The 18055-nt window shown below is 42.7% G+C and overlaps 2 protein-coding genes across 2 annotated transcripts; both read right to left on the bottom strand.

The window, feature by feature from the left end:
* LOC306927376 (chymotrypsin A-like) lies at positions 1-7001 on the bottom strand (the record flags this gene model as incomplete). Its single annotated transcript, XM_079507087.1, has 8 exons — positions 1-1064; positions 2363-2490; positions 2592-2781; positions 3601-3679; positions 4139-4218; positions 5165-5268; positions 5919-6019; positions 6754-7001. 8 exons carry the CDS (start codon positions 6999-7001, stop codon positions 903-905), a joined length of 1092 nt encoding a protein of 363 aa, XP_079363213.1. The 3' UTR covers positions 1-902.
* A 2045-nt stretch (positions 7002-9046) lies between these two features.
* Positions 9047-17621, bottom strand: LOC306926496 (chymotrypsin A-like; the record flags this gene model as incomplete). The annotated part of the gene is made up of 8 exons (XM_079505808.1): positions 17493-17621; positions 14756-14959; positions 14005-14108; positions 13074-13153; positions 10243-10321; positions 9636-9816; positions 9396-9529; positions 9047-9208 (listed from the first exon to the last, which is right to left on the bottom strand). Exons 2-8 carry the CDS (start codon positions 14805-14807, stop codon positions 9047-9049), a joined length of 792 nt encoding a protein of 263 aa, XP_079361934.1. The 5' UTR covers positions 14808-14959; positions 17493-17621.
* Positions 17622-18055: the final 434 nt, after the last annotated feature.

Below are 18055 nucleotides of genomic sequence, written 5' to 3' on the forward strand. Positions count from 1 at the left end.
TTGACCCTGTCACTCTGGTAAAAACATGATGGTAATATCTGCATCGCTTTGACCCTGTCACTCTGGTAAAAACATGATGGTAATATCTGCATCGCCATGACCCTGTCACTCTGGTAAAAACATGTGCACCTATACCCAGTGCCAAACTGAATTCTGTGCCTGTCTGATGACTTGTATACAATTGCCCAATGCCTTTAAAATAAAAGTATTATTCTTTGCATAATTCTGTTTTTAATTCTGTTTTGTATGTGATGCGATATCATTTAATGCCCTAATCAAACATTAAAGTAAATATACTTGGCTGGCAAATGATTTATGTCATAAGTGCTCTAAACAAACATTAGAAAGTCCATAGACTTGGCTGACACACGATGTAATCTTCAAAAGCCATGTATTGGAGGGGCTAGCACCCCTCAAAAAGAGGGGACCAAGTACAGGCCCTGGGGTCACAACAAAGGACATGGTGTTTAAGTGGTCAAAAGCCTATATTATCCATGCAGGATAATTTATCCTAGCCTATAACCCATCAAGATTGAACGGTTGATTGATAACACATGGTTGCCCAAATCTGGCATAAGTTACTTAACAACTTTTGCCAGGGACCCCCCCCCCCCCCCCTACTGCACAATAAAATTCTGTATACATGTGCTTTTTCTACCGTAAAAAATATTGGGAACCACAAATCAACCATCAATCATCAGTTATTCATTCAAGCAATAAGCGATATGCATTTTATGAAGTTTTCACAATTTGAAAGTACACTCAGGCAACATGTTTGAATTGGTTGTAGTTGTATTGATTGTGAATCAGTCCAAAACTGTTACTTTTCAGGATTCACATTCAGAAGCATCAAAAGTAGCAGATCTAAGTTCAAGCTTGTAGATCGACAACGCTGACAGGGTTTAGTTGGAGGCGATGGTCTGGTCCACCCAGGCGCGCAGTGCGGTGACGCGGGCGTACACGATAGGCATGTCCACTGGGCAGTATCCATTGCCCCAGGAGACCAAACCAACCAGGGTCCAGACGCCAGCCTTCTGACAGACCAGGGGACTACCAGAGTCCCCCTGAAACAACAAGCAGTCCAGTCAGATAACTCACCAATTCATAGATTGAGACCAATAATAAATATACCGGTAAATACAAGTGTGAATATTATATATTATATTTGATACTTGGCGTCAGTGTTGAGCTGGCGGTAGGGCTGCACGGGGCAACGCCCCGTTAGTTCTGAAGCTGCACGCACGCCCCACATGCACGCACATGCACGACAATGCGCGTTGATGGCGCGCTCAACACCTAAAACAAAGCAGGCGTCTATACCTGGCTGTAAATATATCTAGATGACGACCCACCGAAGAAGACGTACGTCCAGAATGATTCCAGAGGAAAGTTTGTTTCGTGCCTATAAACCTGTGCGCCTGTCCAGCTGTTGGGAGTTATTTTTTATTTTTCTGGACACTGGAATTAGGCATATAATCATTACAAATGTGAGTTTACGTTCTCTACCAATAAGTCCATAGACCATATGAACAGATGCATGTAAACATCAGCTCCTGCAGGTGGCGATTATTGCGTTTTCTGTTGTTATTATAGTCACTCTAGAGTTTAGACAGTGCACGTTTAGTTTAGTTTTTTTGATCATAAACATTATACTGTACATCCAACATTTCTTTCTGGTTGATCGAAAAGGCTTAGGCTGAAGCTCAAAGCCTTTATGCCTATCCTAATACATGTTGGTTTATTTACAAAAGTTCAGTGAATGAACTTCTTTCCATTTAGCCATTTACTAAATACTACTGATCAGTTCAAAACCTGAAACTCACATGGTTATCCCTTAATGTTGGAAGTTCTTGTGATTGTTTTAAACCATGCTGTCCTGGCTGAGATTCATAACTAAAACCGTACTGTTTTGAAAGCAAAATAATGTAAGTGATGTTGTAATCTCATATCTTTAAAAAGAAGAAAAATAAAGACATTAGGGTAAAGAAAAGTTGTGTGATTGTTTTAAGTAGGCCTGGGTGGCTTTTATATAAAACTAAAATGGAAACAAAAATAAAAAACAACAATGCAACTAAATAATAAGAAATACAATTACATTAGAATAGCTGGTTTTCCATCATATAGGCCTATTGAATAAATAGTTCAACTATACCACGAGCTGAGTGTGTGCTCATGCATGCGTGTGCATGTGACGTGCACGTGAGGTCATTAAAATATTAGCCCTACTAGATAAAAGATCCACAGCACACCACTGCTTGGCGTTCGATCAGGCTCTGCTTAGACATTACTTTCTGCACAGCACATTAGCAGACAACCGTTTAAGAGCTTCTTAATTTATTAGGGTGATTTTGATGTCACTCACCATGCAGGAAGAGGCCCCAGAGGCTCCGGCGCAGATCATCTCCTCAGAGATCGTGTCGCCCCAGGTTCTCTTGCACTCCTCATTGGTGAGGAGGGGGAGGGCAGCCTGCTGCAGCAGGTCAGGGAAGACTGGGAAGAAATGAAGAAAACTCAAAGTGTTAGGTTTAATTGGACAGAACGTCTGTTGGGTCCGTGTCTGAATGGGTGAATGTTTTGGGCCGGTCCCTTACCCCAGGGGTCGGTCATGCCCCATCCGGAGGTCACGCACATCGTGCCACCGGGGAAGTCGTCGTGGCCCTCGGCCATGCACACGGGGGACACGTGCGCGCCCATCTTGGCGGGGTAGACCAGCTTGATCAGCTGGATGTCGTAGCTGTGGCCGATGGACCCAACGGACCCGTAGCGCGGGTGCTGGATGAACTGTCAGAAAAGTCACACAACGGTCAACTGTAGCTGTTAGGAGAGATGTGTGAAAAGAAGAGTCTTCTTTGTTGAGTGAATGCACGATTTCAACAATATATTTGATAACATTTCCAGAAAAAGGGCCAATACATATACACGGGTGTTGCCACAGACATGCAAAATGAGTGGACATTGGACAATTACCAGAAACTCTCAAATGGACCCTGAGAGTTATGGGGTCCTTGCAAATAAAACGTTTGAGAAACCACTATAGTACTAGTGGACTCCTGTGTCGTAGTCAGTCATGCATATTCTGAAGAAAACCTGGTGACTTGACAATTGGTTCTTATGGAATGTCGAGTGAACTGAAGTCAGTTGGAAAATCTAATTTCGACATTCGACCAAGGGAGGCGCTAATAAATAAAAGTAAAAATAGTTTAGATGTATTCTTTTCAATTTCCAATACTTTTACTCCAGTACATCTCAGAGGCAAATATTGTACTTTTACTCCACTACATTTATTTGAAAACATTAGTTACTATTTACTTTTATTATTATGACAAAACATACATTACCCTGCACTTTAGATCTATATACATTTTGGCCATTTGAAAATAGCCAAACTACAATAGCTCACAATGATTGTACAGCTTTTTTAAACATTTTTTAAACATCTTGAAAGTGTTTGAATTTATTTTTGATGATTTTGCATTTCTTAACAAAAATCTTATGTATAGTATATATCAATTTGGGGGTCCTACTTTGTACGAAGAAGAAATACTGATTTAGAAGGAATTTGTAGAATCGGCCTGAGTTCTTAATGGGTTAAAAACATACCTTTTCCCATTCGAGCTTCTGGATGTCCTCAGCGTTGGAGGAGCGGTCGTGCTCTGCCAGGACCAAAACGATATTAGAGCTGGAATTAATTAATTGATTGATTAATGAATGCATTCATGAATTAGCCAATACTTAATAATATCTAAATAATCTTCAGTCAGTCTTCTTTTTAGCAATGGGGCCCGATTCACCAAGGAAATTTAAGACCAGGTGTAAATGAAGTAACTAAATGAGGGTGTATTTTCGGTACGCTCAATCTCAAGTGCCAGTCACCAAACGTGGCGTACCTGCCTTCATCTGTGCGTATTGCGGCTGCAGCTAATTTCGCCTCTTTCCCAAGCATTTCGCCTGGTGTCGTAATTGAACATCCACGCCCATTTCACGCCATATAAGGCAACCGGAAATATCTACCCTCGGGTGAAAAACGTCCAAATATGAGCGTAAATTTCTTGATGAATCTGGGCCATACCTATACAGAACCAAAATGTTCCGTCAGCATTATCCGTGAACAGCAGAGGGCGCTGCTGGACTACTGTACCTCATAGTGCAGTGAGCAGCAGTCACCACCCAGTATTCGTTGATAAGGGAACCGCCACCCAAGTGAAAGCCTGTCTCATCCTGAAATGAATTCACATTGTATTTATTAGCAACCGCAGGATTTACATACCGTCACCTTGCTAAAATAATGGCCCCTGTGTCATTTTATGTTTTCTTTTCAGAAAACAAACATTTGAACAAGAGACAGACAGACAGACAGACAGACCAAGTATTGACTTGGTTTAAGACAAGTGGTTAAATCCAACATACACTGATGGCAGTGCTGTCAAACAAGTCTATGACGCCATCTATAAAAACTATGTATAAAATTGTTCTTTTCAATGTGGGGGCCCTGGGGGTGTGGTGATTCCTGCTTAATTTATCTCTCAGCTAAGGGGTCCCTGCTTCATCTCTCTCTCAGCTAAGGGGTCCCTGCTTCATCGCTCTCTCAGCTAAGGGGTCCCTGCTTCATCTCTCTCTCAGCTAAGGGGTCCCTGCTTCATCTCTCTCTCAGCTAAGGGGTCCCTGCTTCATCTCTCTCAGCTAAGGGGTCCCTGCTTCATCGCTCTCTCAGCTAAGGGGTCCCTGCTTCATCTCTCTCTCTCTCAGCTAAGGGGTCCCTGCTTCATCTCTCTCTCAGCTAAGGGGTCCCTGCTTCATCTCTCTCTCAGCTAAGGGGTCCCTGCTTCATCTCTCTCTCAGCTAAGGGGTCCCTGCTTCATCTCTCTCTCAGCTAAGGGGTCCCTGCTTCATCTCTCTCTCAGCTAAGGGGTCCCTGCTTCATCGCTCTCTCAGCTAAGGGGTCCCTGCTTCATCTCTCTCTCAGCTAAGGGGTCCCTGCTTCATCTCTCTCTCAGCTAAGGGGTCCCTGCTTCATCTCTCTCTCAGCTAAGGGGTCCCTGCTTCATCTCTCTCTCAGCTAAGGGGTCCCTGCTTCATCTCTGTCTCAGCTAAGGGGTCCCTGCTTCATCTCTCTCTCAGCTAAGGGGTCCTTGGCCTGCTGTAAATGAATGAAAAGGAGGCTCACCTGCAGGGAGACCTGCCAGGGCCAGGAGTGTGGCACGGCCTCCTCACCATTGACAATACGGGAGTATCCAGTGACCACTGGAGTGATGGCTGGAGAGCCACAGCCTGGTGGACACACACACACACTTTTGGCTCCAGACAGCACAAGATGGTAAATGCTTGCTAGGCTCATCCCTGACCTGCTGGTGCTCTGCTCACCAACTGTGTTCTCATTAATTAAGTAACCTCAGCTGTGCCCCCAGAATGCCCATCGCCTTCAAAATAAAAGCATATAGCTGCAACACAATAGACTGAAATAATGGCTGTAATTTAACTAATTAAGCAAAACAAACAAATAATAAATGCATTAGATATATAGCACAAATACTGAAATTAGCAAAAGCATTTTGATATATTTGGAAGCTATTTTGGCCATATAGTGTGAAATATGAAAATAAATATTTCACTAAATGGCATGTTACAAAAATGTCAAGATCATGACAATATAACTAAGCAACTGCAAAAATGGCAGGTCTCTGGTTAGGAAGAAAGACATGTAGGCCTACTAGGCTACAAACTGGAAAGTTTGTTGGCACTGACATTAGTTGTGACCCAGACTGGTGTAATAATAATAATAATACAGAGAATTTACATAGCGCTATTATAAATACTTACATTCGCTCTACAAGGAACAGAAATGAAATAAAAACAACTTTATAATGGTCTGTGTCAAATGTGGCAAAATGTGTTTGGAGGTTCAGCAGTTATATATTTACCGTAGGCAGCGCCAACAAAGGCAAGGCATGAGAGAATCAACAGGAAGGCCATGGTTGGTTTACAGCTTGACTCTAGCAGGCTGACTGCAGCCTCCTTTATACTGGAACATTATATCATTACATCTTATCTTCGTTGTGGGAGTTTGTACAGCTTGCATGTTAGTTAGGACAGGTTTAGGTCCTATAGTTGATCCTGCAGACGGCACAGACTTGTCCTTCATCGTTGCACATGTGAATACAATCTGCAACGTACATGTCGTGCAATGAAGCAATTCAATTGTAATGTGAAATCAATTGCAATTTAACCCATTAAAAGGACCACTTCACAACTTTTCAACCTGTCTTCAAGTTCATATTTTCGCTCCTATGCCACCAAAATGTGGAACGCCCTACCAACAGTCATTAAGACATGTATGCGAATCCCTTGACTCCTTCAAAACCGCTCTCAAAGGGCACCTACGGACGGCTGCAATTCGAAACTGGCCTCCGTAAAAATCTGAATCCGCCCCCCCCCCCCTTTTTCCCCTCACTGTAAATGTTTCTTTTCCCTTTTTACCTCCCTTATGATGAATTCCTGTTTGTATCGAGTTAGTGCTTGAAATGTACTGTAATTCTGCAAACTGTTAATCAATATTTCAATCAATCAATCAATATAAATGGTCCTCACTAATGTTCATGACAAAATACCAGAAGCAACGTGGGGAAATCTTCCCTCATCAAAGCTCTGTTCTCCTTGGTTCCCGAGGTGGAGGTTCGCGTTTCCAAAACGCCGGGTCATACCAAGAAAATGAACTTCTGCAGGGTGGGGAAGGCGTTCACTGTCGTGGAGCCTTACCTGCTTGCCAGGGAGAATCTGGCGAGGGCCTTACTACTGGTGGACGGCAGCGTCGGTGTCCAGAAGGCGCCGCGGACCTTATCGCCTTGGAGATGTGTGAGGAGGTCAGACGACCATACGCGGTGGCGGTGACTAAGACGGCCAAGGTGCCACGAGGGGCTCTGCTCTCGAACCTGTTGAACCTTCAGGAGCTTTTGAGGACTCAAACGACAGGATGTTTCCCGCAGCCCTTCCTGGTCAGCTCCCATACCTTTTCAGGCATCTATCTCTTGAGGTGTTTCATCGCTCATGTAACGGAAAACCTAAAGCTCGCAGCAACCAGTACGAGCTGACCTGAGGACCTCCTGAGGTCCATATTGTATAAGGGAACAGAGTGGCATTCCGACTATGTGGCTTCCGAGTGCAGTTAGGGTTAGGGACAGGGTTAGTAATGCAGGCGAGTCGGAATGGCGGTGCGTCGGAATGCCGGCGTGTAACCCTCGAGTCACACGTTCATGAACAAAACATTTAGCAGCATGGAGCGTTGGAGTTGGAAGCACTAGTTGGAAATCACTAAATGATACTGTGTAGTGCGTACCACACGTTTCTGAATTGCACTCTGAAAAATAATCACCTGCATGGAATTTCTTGACAGAAAGATCGTGTCTATCTATATGTCTATGGTGGATTTTTATGAAACAAAAACTTTAGGACTTTTAACCACATAACCACACTAGCATAGCATCCCTATTCTGGGCACAATCAGCAAACATAAGCTAACATTCATCAAACATAGAAAGATGTTAGTGTAGTGGCTATTTGTCAACAGCAATAAAACAAAAAAAGCCACTGAGGAAGTAGCGAATCTTACGCAGGGATAAATTAGTCCAATGTCCAATCAGTTCTTGCAGCTTGGTGGTATTTTCTTCCATTTATTTTACAGATCAAGATGGTAATATCTGCATCGCTTTGACCCTGTCACTCTGGTAAAAACATGATGGTAATATCTGCATCGCTTTGACCCTGTCACTCTGGTAAAAACATGATGGTAATATCTGCATCGCTTTGACCCTGTCACTCCGGTAAAAACATGATGGTAATATCTGCATCGCTTTGACCCCGTCACTCTGGTAAAAACATGATGGTAATATCCGCATCCCTTTGACCCTGTCACTCTGGTAAAAACTTGGTAAACCCTGGTAAAAACAGGCTGCCCAAGAGCTTTTTCCCAAAGGCTGTGAAAACACTGCTTAGTTCACACGTACACGCACTCACATATGCATATGACTCTGTTCTATCTGGCAAGTGCAATACAGACAATACAGACCATGGATGGGCAAGTGCAATAGTACACGGGCAAGTGCAATAGTATATCATATAATCCCCGCGGTCCGCGGTGATGATGAAATTGCACATGAACTTTGAACTCTGTTCCAGCTATTTAATCTTGTGATTGTGTGGTCCCCCTTATTTTATCTATCATTTTATTGGGTATTTTACTATTTTTAATGGTGCATTAAAAGTGCTCTTATTAATGGATTGAGATGACTGGACTGGACTATGACAGACTAACAGTGTTATGCCATGAAGTTGCCCCATCTGTGTTTCTTTCTCTCTTTGTCCTTTTTTTCCCCCTCCCTCTAATTTATACTATATGTGTTATGGTTGCACTAAACAAAATGTCGTTGTATGTCTCATACAGTGACAATAAAGATCTTATCATCTTATCTTCATTAGTTGATTTGACCCCCAATCCAACCCATTGATGCCGAGTGCCAAGCAGGGAGGCATTGGGGGTACCCCAAAACACCGAAGAAAATAAATCCATGGATGTCAACTTCTCCACTGTTACGAGTATCTGAAATTACCTTTTTCCATTTGCATACAGATATTTATCCATTCCTCCTCGCTGTATATTTGTTATGCATCTGTTACCATGGTGCTGTGACATCAATGTTGGTTTCATATATTATAATCTTGTTTATTTAGATTTTATTATTCTACTGCACATTAAACTTCTGTATATATGCATTTTCTACCGTGAAGAAGACCCATGAAAAAATATTGGGAACCACAAATCAACCATAAATCCAAGAGTTATTCATTCAAGCAATAAGCGATATGTATTTTATCAAGTTTTCACAATTTGACAAGTAGGCTACACTCAGGCAACATTGACAAGTAGTCAGGCAACAATTGGTTTGAATTGGTTGTAGTTTTTTATTGTGAATCTGTCCAAAACTGTTACTTTTCAGGATTCACATTCAAAAGCATCAAAGTAGCAGATCTACAAGTTCGACAATGCTGACAGGGTTTAGTTGGAGGCGACGACCTGGTCCACCCAGGCGCGCAGTTCGGTGACACGGGCGTACACGCCAGGCGAGTCCACGCTACAGTATCCACTGCCCCAGGAGACCACACCAACCAGGGTCCAGACGCCAGCCTTCTGACAGACCAGGGGACCACCAGAGTCCCCCTGAAACAACAAGCAGTCCAGTCAGATAACTCACCAATACATAGATTGAGACCAATAATAAATATAACTGTGAATATTACATTTGTTACTTGGCATTCAGGCTCTGCTTAGCACATTAGTAGACAACCGTTTAAGAGCAGGGAGATATACATCTAGAACTTATTAGGGTGATTTTGATGTCACTCACCATGCATGAAGAGGCCCCAGAGGCTCCGGCACAGATCATCTGCTCAGAGATCTTGTCGCCCCAGTATCTCTTGCACTCCTCATTGGTGAGGAGGGGGAGGGCAGCCTGCTGCAGCAGGTCAGGGCTGCCATAGGCTGAAAAAAAGAAATAAAAATAAATCTCAAAGTATTAAGTTGAATTGGACAGAACGTCTGTTGGGTCCGTGTCTGAATGTGTGAATGTTTTGTGCCGTTCCCTTACAAAAGGGGTCGGTCATGCCCCATCCGGAGGTCACGCACATCGTGCCACCGGGGAAGTCGTCGCGGCCCTCGGCCATGCACACGGGGGACACGTTCGCGCCCATCTTGGCGGGGTAGAACAGCTTGATCAGCTGGATGTCGTAGCTGTGGCCGTTGGACCCGTAGCGCGAGTGCTTGATGTACTGTCAAAGAAGAAGTTACACAACAGTCAACTGTAGCTGAGAGATGTGTGAAAAGAAGAGTCTTCTTTGTTGAGTAAATGCATGACTTCAACAATATTCCAATAAGTGAAAAATGTCCAGAAAAAGGGCCAATAATACACGGGTGTTGCCAGTTGCCACAGACATACAAAATGAGTGGACATTGGACAATAATATTACCAAAAACTATCAAATGGACCCTGAGAGTTATGGGGTCCAACGTTTGAGAAACCACTAGTACTAGCTAGAATTTATTTTTGATGATTTTGCATATATATCATATCATCATCATGATATATATATATATATCAATGTGGGGGTCCTACTTAGTACGAAGAAGTTTGAGAAATACTGATTTAGAAGGAACTTGTAGAATCGGCCTGAGTTCTTAATGGGTTAAAAACATACCTTTTCCCATTCGAGCTTCTGGATGTCCTCAGCGTTGGAGGAGAGGTCGTGCTCTCCCAGGACCACAACGGTATTAGAGCTGGAATTAATTCATTGATTGATTAATGAATGCATTAATTAATTAGCCAATACTTAATAATACCTAAATAATCTCCAGTCAGTCTTCTTTTTAGCAATGGGGCCCGATTCACCAAGGAAATTTAAGACCAGGTGTAAATTAAGTAACTAAATGAGGGTGTATTTTCGGTACGCTCAATCTCAAGTGCCAGTCACCAAACGTGGCGTACCTGCCTTCATCTGTGCGTATTTCGGCTGCAGCTCATTTAGCCTCTTTCCCAATAGCTGGGTCTGAATTCGTTAAAAATCAACAAAATCGTGCACTTGGTGACAAGTCTTTGATTTTTGGTATGGTGGTAGGTATGGTTATAAGGTTTTCAAAAACCATCGCAAACGAGTTGGGAGCGCCCCCTAGTGGTCTGTTTGCAATGAATCTAATATTAAATGGGTCAGTCTATGGTTAAAAACCATAATAATTGATAAAAAGAGATTTTTCAATGGATTCTATTAGTATTGGGTGTGCTAAATAACATACTAAAAAATTAGGAAAAGATAACTTCTGGAAAGGTATCATTTTCAAGATGGCGTCCACGATGGCTGCCGGGAGCTTAAAATGCCTATAAACTGGGATTTAATACATAAGAAATCATAACAATTATACTCTTGGTGACAAGTTTTTGATTTTTGGCATGATGTTAGGTATGGGTATAAGGTTTTCAAAAACCATCGCAAACAAGTCGGGCTCGCCCCCTAGTGGTCTGTTTGCAATTAATCTAATATCAAATGGGCCAGTCTATGGTTAAAAACCATAATAATTGATAAAAGAGATTTTTCAATGGATTCTATTAGTATTGGGTGTGCTAAATAACATACTAAAGAATTAGGAAAAAATAACGTCTGGAAAGGCATCATTTTCAAGATTGCGTCCACAATAGCTGCAAAATGCCTATAAAGCTGGGATTCAATATGTAAAAAAAAAAAACATAATAATTGATAAAATAGATTTTCCAATGGATTCTATTAGTATTGGGTATGCTAAATAATATATAAACATTTTGGGTGAAAATAACTTCTGGAAAGGCATAATTTTCAAGATGGCGTCCACGGTGGCCTCAGTAAGCTTAAAATGCCTATAAACTGGGATTAATACATAAAAAATCATAACAATTATGCACTTTGTGACAAGTTTTAGATATTTGGCATGATGTTAGTTATGGGCATAATGTTTTCAAAAACCATCGCAAACAAGTTGGGCTCGCCCCCTAGTGGTCTGTTTGCAATGAATCCAATGCTGGCCTATTTAACATTGGATTCATTGCAAACAGACCACTAGGGGGCGAGCCCAACTCGTTTGCGATGTTTTTTGAAAACCTCATGCCCATACCTAACACCATGCCAAAAATCTAAAACTTGTCACCAAGTGCATAATTGTTATGATTTTTTATGTATTAAATCCCAGTTTATAGGCATTTTAAGCTTACTGAGGCCACTGTGGACGCCATCTTGAAAATGATGCCTTTCCAGATGTTATTTTCACCCAAAATATTTATATGTTATTTAGCATACCCAATACTAATAGAATCCATTGGTTTCTTTCTTTTATCCATTATTATGGTTTTTAACCATATACTGGCCCATTTAATATTAGAGTCATTGCAAACGGACCACTAGGGGGCGAGCCCAACTCGTTTGCGATGGTTTTTGAAAACCTTATGCCCATCCCTAACACCATACCAAAAATCAAGAACTTGTCACCAAGTGCATAATTGTTATGATTTTTTATGTATTAAATCCCAGTTTATAGGCATTTTAAGCTCCCGGCAGCCATCGTGGACGCCATCTTGAAAATTATGCCTTTCCAGAAGTTATTTTTTCCTAATTTCTTAGTATGTTATTTAGCACACCCAATACTAATAGAATCCATTGAAAAATCTCTTTTATCAATTATTATGGTTTTTAACCATAGACTGACCCATTTAATATTAGATTCATTGCAAACAGACCACTAGGGGGCGCTCCCAACTCGTTTGCGATGGTTTTTGAAAACCTTATAACCATACCTACCACCATACCAAAAATCAAACACTTGTCACCAAGTGCACGATTATAACGAATTCAGACCCAGCTACAAGCATTTCGCCTGGTGTCGTGTAGCCTCACGTAATTGAACATCCACGCCCATTTCACGCCATATAAGGCAACAGGAAATATCTACCCTCGGGTGAAAAACGTCATATCACAACCTGCAAAATGCACAGATCTCCTAGCTTACAACGGTGCACACGGTGCGCCATGATGCATGAACTTCAGGTTCAACCTCAATACCAAGGCTATAGGCCTACTTGGCAATTATATTATAAAAACCCTTTCTATTGAACGATTGCTGACCTTTACCTTTGCAGAGGTAAAAAAAGATATTGGATATTTATTTATCAGAGCTGCATTGATTAATGAGGGACGTCCGTCTTTTGGATTACCATCATATCAGTCGTCTAGTCTGCCTGAATGCCTGGGGAATGGATTTGTTCTGGACACGTACAGTAGGCTATAGCCATTTAAATTTTCAACCATTGGCATATCCATTCATGTCGTCATGCAATAAATAATAAATAATAAAATAAAATAATGAATTCCACATCTGGAATGGTGGGAAATCTCGGTACGCTCCAAATATGAGCGTACATTTATTGATGAATCTGGGCCATATCTAAAGAACCCAAATGTGCTGTCAGTATTATCCGTGAACAGCAGAGGGCACTGCTGGACTACTGTACCTGATAGTGCAGTGAGCAGCAGTCACCACCCAGTTTTCGTTGATCAGGGAACCGCCACAGAAGTGCCAGCCTGTCTCATCCTGAAATGAATTCACATTGTATTTATTAGCAACCACAGGATTTAGTTACATATACCGTCACCTTGCTAAAATAATGGCCTCTGTGTCATTTTATCTTTACTTTTTAGAAAACAGAAAAAACTGAACAAGAGACAGACAGACAGACAGACAGACAGACAGACAGACAGACGAGATTGTGAGAGTGCAGACAGATGTTTTAAATCAGGGGTGTGTGTTCAGCAGGGGGTCTGGGATAAATCAGGGGTGTGTGTTCAGCAGGGGGTCTGGGATACCCTAAAGGCCTATTCATACTCCAGTTTTAGGTGATGAGGTGACCACAGAAAACTACAACATGACGTCACGCCGCGGTGGCGAGACTCACCTCTCATCCAAACACATCTCTCTTGTTTTTACTAACCACCGAAACGGTGGTCACCTTTTCACCTAAAACTGGAGTATGAATAGGCCTTAAGGGAACTTCAGAGTTCTAACAGGGGGACCGCCACATCTTTGTGTGATAGGAACATTTTTTTTATTTTATTTTTTACATTAAACCCTAGCAACCCTATTCTGATGGGAACTTTAGCCAAACATTGCAGATCTACAAGCTGCGTGAGCGTGGGAAAAAAAGTTTACCAAGTATTGACTTGGTTTAAGTGGTTAAATCCAACATACACTGATGCTGTCAAACAAGGCTATGAAGCCATCTATAAAATCTATGAAAAGGTTTCAACTGCAACACAATTTTACACAATGTGGGGGACCTGGGGGTGTGGGGATTCCTGCTTCATCTCTCTCTCTCTCGGCTAAGGGGTCCTTGGCCTGAAAAACACGGAAGACCCCTGCTGTAAATGAATGAAAAGGAGGCTCACCTGCAGGGAGACCTGCCAGGGCCAGGAGTGTGGCACGGCCTCCTCACCGTTGACAATACGGGAGTATCCAGTGACCACTGGAGTGATGGCTGGAGAGCCACAGCCTGGTGGACACACACACACACACACACACACACACACACACACACACACACACACACACACACACACACACACACACACACACACACACACACACACACACACACACACACACACACACACACACACACACACACACACACACACACACACACACACACACACACACACACACACACACACACACACACACACACACACACACACACACACACACACACACACACACACACACACACACACACACACACACACACACAATACTCATTAGAAAATAGTCAATCCACTACATGCATACCGGCTATTTTCAAGGCATTTTTATACATTTGGAAGCTATTTTGGCCATATGGTGTAAAATATGAAAAACATATTTCACTAAATGGCATGTTACAAAAATCAAGATCATGACAATATAACTAAGCAACTGCAAAAATGGCAGGTCTCTGGTTAGGAAGAAAGACATTTAGGCCTACTAGGCTACAGTCTGGAAAGTTTGTTGGCAGTGACATTAGTTGCAGACAATTTACATAGCGCTTTTATAAATACTTAAATTCGCTCTACAAGGAACAGAAATTAAATAAAAATAACTTTATAATGGTCTGTGTCGAAGGTGGCAAAATGTGTTTGGAGGTTCAGCAGTTATATTTACCATAGGCAGCGCCAACAAAGGCAAGGCAGGAGAGAATCCACAGGAAGGCCATGGTTGGTTTACAGCTTGACTCTAGCAGGCTGACTGCAGCCTCCTTTATACTGGAACATTATATCATTCCATCTTATCTTCGTTGTGGGAGTTTGTACAGCTTGCATGTTAGTTAGGACAGGTTAGGTCCTATAGTTGATCCTGCAGACTAGACTGCACAGACATGTCCTTCATCATTGCACATGTGAATACAATCCTACGCAACGTACGTGTCGTGCAATGAAGCAATTAAATTGTAATGTGAAATCAATTGCAATTTAACCCATTAAAAAGGACCACTTCACAACTTTTCAACCCGTCTTCATATAATTGGTCCTCACTAATAAAATCGCACATTTCTTTCCTATTCAGTCTGTGTCTCATAGGGCGGCTGGGCAGTTCAGAAACCCGTCCACCAGTGACATCATCGTTAGGCATATGTTTTTTTAATAAATATTTTTTAAAGGGGCCAAGACCAGGTCTTTGGTCCCATATTGTATTTGTCCTACACAAACAATAAATTCCCTTTGACAATGAATGGACAATTTTGAGTGTTTGTATAAACACAAACATTACGTAACGCAAACATTGATGATGAAGGCGAGGACGCGAATTGTAATTGGCCGGAATGAGATGATGTATGATTATGTCAGAGCATGTGAGTGGAGTGGAGTGGGGGCCGGGGGAAAGCCACTCGTCACTCCAGAGGACTGTTGGGCCGCTCGCTCGCTCGCTCACATTGATTCCGCTCCTCCCCATTCCCCCGCTCACCTTCATTTGCGCACTGGTCGCTCTGCACTCCATTCAGACCCGTCCGCTCAGCAGCAAAATAAATAAAAACATTAAAGTATTTTGCTGCACGTCCGTAACACGGAGCAAATACGCAGCACGTGTCTCATGCTCAAATATGTGGTGCACGCACGGCCCCGACTGGAGCGCCTTGGAGTGGAGGGCGGTCGCCGCTCCGAAGCCGCTCTGACCCATTTCCAAACCCGCTCAGTGCTCAATTCAAAATCCCCTCACTCCGCTCCCACTCTGCTCCACTCACATGCTCTGGATGATGTACAATGATAAGAGCGCCCATCACTTCGGGTGTGATTTTTCTTCTCCTCCTTATTCCTCCAAAAATAGCAGTTCTAACTTCTGGCTTAACCGTGCAGTCGATGCAATATGTAGAGGGCTATGCCAAACGTTGAAGACGCGAAGCCCACGACCATTGGACAAACGGTGGCGCTATAGCACTCAATTGGAAAGTAACTTTGAACAGGCATAGCTCATGAACCGCTTGACCGTCAGCAATAAAACGTCAATACCCACATGCGTCTCCTCATGCCGAATAACTTTCGTGTTCTGACTTTTGACCTCTGACGTTTAGATCACCCACCATTTTTAATTATATGAAAAACAGTTCAAATCTGTCTCCTCCCAGGATCTTTGAGCAAAATGCACAAAAATATCTATACACGTGAACTTTAGACCTATATCGACAATATATACAATATATCACAATAAATAAAGTCTGAGTCTCACCCCCACCCCTTACTGTATATAGTTTTTCCGTAACTTTCTTTATATGACGATTTCCTGTTTTTTGTTATAGAAGTGTATATTTGTACGTCTCAAAAATGTCGGATGAATTGAAAATGGTGGACCACGTTGTAAACAAGTGTAATGCTTTATCATGGTGTCGTCCACAGTAACAGTTTTTGTATTGACTTTTGCTTTCGTTAGAAATGTATACAACCCATTCTGCATAAAAATCAATCAATCAATGCTTGGAGCTACAAGTGTTATCGTATACCTTGTAAAATAAGAAATCCCGGCTTCTGCCCAGTCTACCTTTGAGAATGTACATGTTGTGTTTTTGATGTAAAGTTGCGCTGGTTCTGACTTCTGACTATCGTTTCCCGATTTATCGCCAGCCACTGCCTGTGAAGATTCCTATAGGATCTCCTCACTGGTCGACAAAAACACCCTGAAGACCCTAACAGGAGCCCTCGTACAAGGTTTCTTCGACTATGCATGCACCTCTTGGTACCACAGCACCTCAAAGGCCCTTAAAACAAGGCTCCAGGCTTCCCAAAAGAAACTGGTCAGGCTACTTTGGCCTCACTCCCCGATCCCACCTCACCCTTGCCCACTTTGACAGGCTGGAATGGCTTAGGGTTGACAACAGAGTAGGCTACAGGCAGCATCTTGCAATGGGTCTGGTGACTGGTCCACAAGATTCGATACACCACCAAGATACCCATGTACCTGTCTAAATACTTCCTTAATGTCAACGAAGTCCACACCCACAACACCAGAGGGAGTTCAACAAACCATGTGCAACCCAGATTAGGCACAAACAAGGTGTAACAATCAGCCTTTTACGTTGGAAGGATCCCGTTAACTAAAGGAAAATCAAGAGGATCGGCCGGTTTTTAACTTAGTTAACTTTAATTTGAAGCCACACAAATGTAATAATTGTTAAGGCAAATGGAAAATGAAATACACTTGAGGCATAAACAGGCTGTCCCTATCTCTCTCCCTAAAAACAAAACAAAACAAACAAACAAATCAAACTGTTATTTCAATAATCCCCTCCCAGCCCAACCAAGTCCCAATGTCTGCAGTCCTTCGGTCCAAACGGAAACGGTCCAAAGAAGAATGAATGTTAGGGATACCCCTTATTAACTGTAATCCACAAGAACAGGATTTATCTCACCGGCAGCAGCGACTCCAATGGATTCCACACACTTTAACCGGAAACTCCTGAAAACATCCAGCACCTGAAACCCTGCAGCAGTAGAGGACGCGGCCATCTTCCACAGGGGTCAAATAGTTTTTGCTTCTGGTCACAGTTTACATTTTAGTATTCACTTTGTCACTAAAGTAACGCTGGCACCAGGGAGATCTCCTCTTCCTTCGGCTGAGCTCACACCTTTCATGCAATTCTCGTGCTCGTTGGATGCTTGTTGTGTTGTGTCATGGCCGCCCAATGTATTTCCAATGGCGGTCACATGGTTTGACCCAACATTGTGTTGTGTGAGGGGGAGGGGCGCAGTCGTGCGCCCCTCCCCCTCACACAACACAATGTTGGGTCAAACCATGTGACCTCCATTGGAAATGCATTGGGCCGCTGGGCGGCCATGACACAACACCCAACGAGCACAGAGAATTGCATGAAAGGTGTGAGCTCAGCCTTCACCTGTTCACACAGGATGTTTGTTCTGCCCCTCCCCCCTGCACCACACCCTCTATTTGTAAAGTAGAGTGTGGCATCAATCA

The sequence above is a fragment of the Electrona antarctica genome (genome assembly GCF_951216825.1).
Source record: "Electrona antarctica genome assembly, chromosome: 7".
NCBI lineage: Eukaryota > Metazoa > Chordata > Actinopteri > Myctophiformes > Myctophidae > Electrona > Electrona antarctica.